Source organism: Akebia trifoliata, chromosome 9 (assembly GCF_017979445.1).
Source record: "Akebia trifoliata isolate Shusen 1 chromosome 9, ASM1797944v1, whole genome shotgun sequence".
Taxonomy (NCBI): domain Eukaryota; kingdom Viridiplantae; phylum Streptophyta; class Magnoliopsida; order Ranunculales; family Lardizabalaceae; genus Akebia; species Akebia trifoliata.
This window is the reverse complement of record NC_141383.1, coordinates 25120536-25128900: the sequence shown is the minus strand read 5'-3', so window position 1 is coordinate 25128900 and position 8365 is coordinate 25120536. Positions and strand designations below refer to the sequence as shown.

The 8365-nt window shown below is 33.1% G+C and overlaps 1 protein-coding gene across 1 annotated transcript; it reads right to left on the bottom strand.

Moving 5' to 3' along the window:
* Positions 1 to 650: 650 nt before the first annotated feature.
* On the bottom strand, positions 651 to 1373 carry LOC147394971 (uncharacterized). Its single transcript, XM_086453342.1, has one exon. The coding sequence runs from the start codon at positions 1371 to 1373 to the stop codon at positions 651 to 653; it is 723 nt and encodes a 240-aa protein (XP_086309468.1).
* Positions 1374 to 8365: the final 6992 nt, after the last annotated feature.

Below are 8365 nucleotides of genomic sequence, written 5' to 3'. Positions count from 1 at the left end.
TGCTTGTTTTTATTTTTTAAGGACATAATAGAGCAGCTGATTTTTAACTTCTAAGACTAGGAACACATATGTGATTGTTTTATCGCCACCTTTGTTACGTCTTGAGTTAGGAATCAATTTTAGGGAGGATGCTCAAGGAAAGGTCTATGTAAGATTGTAATCTTCTCGTGGTTTTAACCTGGTAGGGGTCTACCTAAACTCCCATTTACCTATAAATGATTTTTTTTTTACCTTTGTTGTTTTTTCTTCCTACCCTTTTCAAGAATACCCTCAACTTTATTCTCATTCCTCTTTTTTTTTATATTCAATAATACCTTTGCAACTATATTATCTTTCCTTTTTTACTTCTTAACCTTATAAAGGATGTTTGTACCATAGGCATGGGCAAATTCTAGTTTTACACAAAATATGAGAATTCAACATACAATTATTTAGAATTAAAAAAATAATAATGATTCAACAAAAATATATATCAATTCTAAAAATTGAACAATAATTGGAATAAAATTTAATCAAATTGATGAAACTACCATCAAGCCATGGTTCTATTGGATTAGGCCAATTTACATTTATTGAAAAGTTAAAAATATATATATACTTTTCCCCTAAATTAACCTCATTTATTGTCATTAAAAAATACATTTACCAACTTAGCTTGGCATCACAAAACGACACAAAGGACAAGTATTTCTCCTCTTCAACCATTGAATAATACATTCTTCATGAAAAAGATGAGAGCATGGCATGCATGTCAATTCCAACCCAACTGAAAAGTCTTCTAAACAAATCCTGCAATCCACACAAGAATCCTCACCATTGAATCTCACCTTTTTTAATGACTCAATTGATGATTGGGCCGTAGGTACTTCTATCAAATCATCATCGTCGTCAATGTCCATAATGATCTCGTCAAGATCATCGTCGTCATCTTCCACCACCTCCTCCTCTTCGTCATCGTATGGTATTACTTCTGTGACCCCAATCTCAACAACCATGGGTAAAGTCATGCGGCCCACATTAGAATCCGCCCCAGCCATTGTGCGTGCGAAGGAACAGATGTACAATATCATTTCCTCCTTGATTTCCATAGAAATGCTTATTTCAGAGAGCATATCAGAAATGATCGAAGGCGATGTAAGTGGAGATGTTAGAAGTGTAGAATTTAATAAGTATGATTGTATGATAGGGGGCTTTTCTATCTCTTGAATGATATCAGGAACTCCATCATCTCTAAAGAACACCCATTGATACTTGAATCTAAACCGCAATTCAATTTGGAATTCAACAAATTCTTTCAGCTCTTGACTGCATACCATGCTATCTTCTTGCCATGCCTGGTACCTCACATGAGAGCTTGGGTTGAAGGGATCCATTACTGATGTGTTGTGGAAAAAGAACCTTAGTAGAATGGAATGAATGAAAATCGCCTTATATATTACAATTTAAAGGAAGAAAACATAACTTTTAATCACTTCATAATTACAATTAATTTGCATTATTGTTACATTTACTTACTATTCTGCTTTCGGCAAAGAGCCAGCTCATTATATATTTTTTTCTCTTTCATAATAATTATAGTTTTGGAGTTGAGAAGGGTTTCTATCGGATCCCTCGTTGTTAGACGTTAGCATCCGACGACTAATCTTGTGTGAAGAGATAAACTAGTTAATATATATTGCATGGTCCATGACATATGAGATGAATCTAGTCTCTAGTGGATCAGTTGTCCCAACACTTAGAAGTTTCCTAAGGTGTAATAGAGTAAATCAAGAGACCACCTAGTTTCGAACACAGGTCAGAGGGAGCAATTCCTTGTTGATAGTTTCATTGATCAGTTGGCCCCCTAAGGGTGACATACTAGTTCTTTAGATAATCAAATTTTCTTTTTAAAAACTAAATAGGGAAAAGAAAGAAAGAGAATTAGTTGTCGATATTCTTAGATTTCTGAAATGCTCATAATACACGTTTATTGATCATTTGGGCCATGATTGTTTGTTCCGTGAAACCCTATAAAAAGTCAGATACACAAATCATTGCGAAAAGTGGGCGCCATCGAATTGTCTTATTTTTCTTTGGAAAAAAAAACATAAAATTATCGCAAACTACTACGGCAAAAAACTTGCAGAATTATTTGTGGATTTTATCAGTGTCAATATAATCCTTTTGACACTGTATAAAAATAAATTATGATCTCATGTAAAAATGATCCCATTGACAAAGCACATTTAAAAAATATACTCAATATCAATAAGATTCGTTTTACATTAACTATTTTTTTTATAAAAAAAAAAAAAAATCACCTTTTGACATGAGATCATAATTTATATTTGTACAATGTCAAAAGGATCCCAATTGACAAAGAACATTTAAAAAAAATACTCAATTTCAACAAGATTCGTTTGACATGAGATCATAATTTACTTTTATACAATGTCCAAATGATCTCATTGAAACTGAACTTTTTTTTTTTTTTTGACGTTTCCATTTGACAGCCAAGTACCTGGAAAGTTTCATGAGACTTTCCGTTTAATAACCACCGAGTATCTTTATCGCAAAAGGATGAAAATTCTCATAAATGTAAATCACTCGTAAACAAAAAATTTTGCGTTACAAACAAACATGGCCTTGATGTTTTTGTTGTGCAAAGGAATTTGGTCTCCACTTCCAAAGTCATTGCATAAGGATTTTGGTGATATTAAAAAAAAAAAAAAAAAAAAAGTGATATAGATTATTCTGGTAGGATTTGGAATTGACCATCAAGTTCAGACTTTGACCTGACATAATAATCAACCTCATAGTGATTTGAAATGAAAATGATTAAAAATAATAGAAAAAATGAATCTTAATTTAGAAAGATGGCATTGTTGTTGAACTCTCGACTCAACATAACTACTAGATTGAAATAAGTGTTTAACATGAAGTGGGCCCCAAATTATTGTTGATCATCGGTGAGATTCTATTAAATTGAAAAACTTATACAAGTAGTTATATAAGTCAACAACTACTTTAACTACATGATATAATCCAAAGGTAATGATCCAGTATATTAGTACACACCATAATAAAATAGAACTAAAGGCCATGATCAATTTAGGCAAGACTAAAGCATGATAGACATGAATCTGGATATAATTTGATAATCAAATGGTCTCTAATGGACCAATAAATAAACTCAATGTCAGCTCTTTCATAGGCTCCATCATTGGCAATGACTTTTAATAGACTTCAAAAGAAAATGGGCCTCTGTAGGTCAAGGTGAGCTTTATTATGGAAGATTCAAAGGCTAAAATATGAAGATTGATCAAGTTGGGCCCAACCACTTAGGCTAGAGACATATGTGGCTTCTTTTGGATCATAACACGGAGATTGGGCCCATCTTTAACAAATGGGCTTTGAATTTACTCGTGATATCCATAAGCAATAGTGGAGAAAACTTTTCACACTTGTTTTTTTTTTTTTTTATTCATTCTATTTAGGACTTAAAAATGAGATGGGCTTAGTTTGATGGATTGGACTGAAGTCAACATGGCTAATAAAGTGTGATTTAGTAACAAATATTTAAAGATGAAAAGCTGGGAATTGAACCACTTAGAGATGATCAAATCTTCTCCTTCTTCTTTTCAAAGATTTTGATTTAAGAAATACAAATGGAGGGCCAAGTTTTAGTTGGTTTGGAAGATATTTGAAGGCTGAACATGAAGACAACTTGTTTGATAAAATGCACAAATCTTTTGACAATCTCAGTTGGATGATTGAGGTCTCAAGTTATGAGAACAAAACAAAATGAAAAAATAAAAATAAAAAATTGAGATATAATGAATTTTTATTTGATCAAATTAGATACAGATTCAATAAGTTTCGGATCAGGCTCTTAATAGTTTGACTTTTATTAGATCTCAATATTAAGATCCAAACCTAATTCAATAACAATGGAATTGGATCTAGATTAGACCAAACCTAATTTGTTGTACAATATTTAAATAAGGGGAATGCTAACGTCTAAGATCTTAAGATGATCGTTAACCATCACATTTTTTTCCTAATAATACTTCTATCCATTTTGTCTTTTATTGAAAAATATAGAAATATGTATTTGTTTTTTATATAATAAATATTTGTTTGCATTAATTGTCACATTTATTACAAATAAAACATTAAATCTAAATAATAAACACCCTTAGTATTTATTGTGTAAAACACAAGTATTTATTATCTAAAAAATATAATATTTATTATTAAAAAAAATGTGTTGGAGAATGTTAACGTCCCTTCTTTAAATAATATTATATAATATAATTTTTACAATTTCGAACATATTGAATTGGGTCCTTATCGGATCGGGACAAGGTTGATTCTTATTGAAATCTCATTGATCCGTATCCAAACTTATCTGATCAAAGTGAATCGGATTTCAAGTCCGATCTGATCCATTACTAACCCTAGAGGTAACAAAAGTTATAGATTGAGAACTTCGAAAAAGAGATAATTAATCATAGAGAGACAAATCAGATGGCATGTACAAAATTAGATAGGACTAGAGAAGATATTTTATCATTAATTTTGGAGTCCAACTAGCCTTACTAAGTTAGTAATGATTTTAGAGCACAAAATTCTATGGACTTTAAAAAAAAAAAAAAATTCAAAAAATGTTATTTTTCATCATTAAATTCCAATTTTAAGTTTGGGAGTTATGTGGAAGCTCGGTAGCTGCCCATTTTCAAAATCTTGTATCAAGCTCAAAAGAAATTATTTTTTGAATTATTTTATTTTATTTTTTTGGATATAAGTTTTTGGATTGTTGGGTAATCCATTTGAACTAAATAACTCTTAGTAAGGCTTAAAATCTTACTATGTTAGTAAGGAAAGGGTTTGACTTAATTTTACATAGAAAATCAAATAAACAATGATTTATGCCATCATAATTGATTTAATTTACTCTCTAAATCTTATCTAAGGAATTGTGTGAATGAAAAGTCATCTCGAATGAAATTTTAAATATATCCTCGAATAATCAAAGATGGGAAAATAAATAGTGTGACTAATGAAACATAGATTGGTCAAATGATTTATGAAGAAAAGAGAGTTGTTATTGGCATTCAACTTTTACTTATTACACCCCAACTTCTCAAATTATTTTTACACTCCAATTAAAAAATTAAAAGAAACTCTTCAAACAATTACAAAGGTTTGGCTCAAATGACAATCTAAACATTACAAAACATTATAAATAATTTCAATTATTTTGCTTACAGATATGATTAGGCCATATAAAATCCTAAATCCCGTTGAGATGGCAAGACTGACTGGATTTGCTCCCTAGGTCATGACTTCGAATCTCTATATGCCTTTCCGCAAAAAATGTGGTTAAACTTTTGTACATGTGCCAGGTTGGATGGTAATTGCAACAACCGAAAAAAAAAATCCTAAACTCAAAAAATAGAAATTGACAACAAAAAAAAAAAAGGTAGGATAGATCTCCTCAAACCACTCAAAATGCATATATTATAGTAGCAAAATAGGCAATTAGATCAACATTACCCCTAAATCTCCAAAATAATTAGTATGTCATTCTTTGTGTCCCCATTTGTTGCACAAAATTTTAAAATAGATTGAAAGTTACATCTAAATCTGCAAACGCATGTCACTCTCCATTTGTCATTCAATGTTATAAATCATCAGAAATTGAAAAGTTGAAAATTTAAGCTAAAGAGGTAAGAGAACCTTGAGGGTTTGGCTCAATGGCAATTCTGGGCCGATAAGTGGTTAATGCCTGTAAGTCGTGAGTTCAATACCCAACATGAAGATTAATTCCTTAGGAGCCACCCGTGAGGGCACACCCTCACTTACATGGTGTGTGTAATGTGTGGGCCTTGCACGTGCTATAGGACTAGTCCTCAGACATATGAGCCCGATCTGTGTTTTACAGGATACCCAATTATAAAAAACAGAAATTTTGATCATGGGCTTCAATAACAGGCCCATAATAAAAATATGCTCCATGTAAGTCAAGTTCAGTAGCAAAACCAACATGAACACGTGATCGACAATTATTTATTAATAATTTTCTTAAGGGAAATAGTGTAATATTTTCTTAAGAATTTTCTATTTTTGTAGGTTTCTAATTTGGGGAGATTTACATATTTCAGTAAGTCCCAATTTGTAAATAGAGATCTCTAAAACTATAAAACTTAAGAGAAAATAGTGAGTTCTTGATCTGATCCAAGGATGTAGTCACACTGCCGAACCAAGTAAATCCTTATGTTTTATATCATTTTTATTATCTTTGCTATTTCGTATTTTCACACTATCTTATATCGTCTTTATGGTTTACAATTGATCCAACAATAATGTTAAAGGAAGTATTAGATCCACGCCTCTCACCTCGTACCGATTAACATATTGAAGACAAAATTGCTTCTATATTGATATTGGCTCTCGCTTGCATAAATGCTAATCCACAATCTCAATCAACCTTGCGTTCCGTATCACAAAAATTACTTACTATGAACCAAGTTCTTTTGTAGTTTCTTTGTCCAATTGAATAAGTCAAATAATGGATCGTGAAACAGAGTTGAATGAGCAAAATATATAATGGAAAAGATTTCAACAAATATTCAGCAACACAACCCTATCTCTAAAATAGAGCCTTTTAAGCCACGTAGTGCCCCCACATTAATGGTTTCCATTATTGGGCTAGATAAACCAACTCATGTTTCTCCGTCCTAGAATTCTAATTAACGACATCAACACCAAGAAGAGGAAATATATATATGAATAGGAAGCGCCATCCTCAAGGAAAGGTAGAGGATACGAATACTAGTCAAGATAGAGATTGAGAGCTTGACAATTAGTCAACCACATACATATTTTAGTTAATGGTCACATAGTGGATATACCAAGTTACCGATGCAAACGCCGAGAAATTATTATGACAAGGGATGAACAAAAACCTAGAGCTCTGATTCAAAATTCTCTTGATTCATTCTCTCATGAGGAATTGCCAAAACATTTGACTTCTCACGCATCCCAATAAAAAGGATTAGTAAAAAAAATAGATGGTAATTGGACCGATTTGAAAATAAATGAGTTGTTAGTCATAGAATATTATTCCCATCAAACTTGAACCTAACTAAAATACTAAAATAACAAAGGTTCAGAGAATTTTGATCCATTGAGACTGCTCGACCTCGGAAGCTAATTCGCGTGTAGGCAGCGCTGTCTGTCGTACCGTTGACTCTATCTATTCATTGATCCATTGGCTCGCTCCCTCTTTTTCCAAGAATTCATGAGCCGCTCGGAAAAAGCCTTCCATTTCCGTCAAATGACCCGGCCTCCCCTGGCTCTTCCACCGTCCGGGCTCCCTTTCCTCCCTATGCTATGCTCCCCCGGCGCAGGCCTACCACACTTCGCGCCTGCGGCGTTTTCGCCAGACGGTCTTTGCCAGTAGTGCCATCCTCCCCGCTGGCTGTATGGGCGGGTTGTCCCTCGCTGCTGCGTGGAGCCTTGTACATTTGTAGACATCCAAGACTTGTGAGCAATACAAGTTCCATTCCCAACTCTCAAGTGCGTTCTCTTGTGTGCTTTAGTGCCTTAGTAGATCCTTTATTTAGTCTTATTTAACAAATGAAAAAAAAAAAAAAAAACTAAGAAAAACTATAATCAGGATATGAACAATAAATACCCTTATCATTGTTGTTATTTATTGTTATAAAATGCATTTTTAACATCATGAATTATTTACCTGAGTGGTTGGATCAATGACAATTTTGTACTAATAAGTGGTTGATGCCCGTAGGTCATGAATTCGATACCTAGCATGAGCATTAATTCCTCAAGCGCCACCCATGAAGGAGTACCCTCACTTACCTGGTGCGTGTGATGTGCAGGCGTTGCACATGCCTCAGTCCATGGACAAGACCATGGTCTATGGACTAGGCAAAGCCCAGATACAAGGCTGGTCCATTGTCTATTGGGATACCCGGTAATATATATAAAAAAAGAGGTTAAAGATGTTAGAGTTTAGGAAGAAAAATCAACAAATTTTGTAGGTTATTTTTCATGGGTCCATAAGAGAAGACCAAGACGAAGGAGCAAGACATGAGTTTGAAAATATAGCATTATCTCAAATCTTCATCAAAACGTGAGGGTCACACGGCATGTTAAGATGAGGTTTCTTAAAAAATTTGAAGCAGGTTGGTCACTCAAAAGTTTTAATTTTATATCTTGTTCCCATCGATGGATTGGAAAAAAGTGAAAACATTTGGATTCTACGACATGATGGGCTAATTTAGAATTATTATAGTTGGGCCCATTAGAGTACAATGAAACTTCCACGTTCATCTAATGGGCCAAATTAGCTTGACCC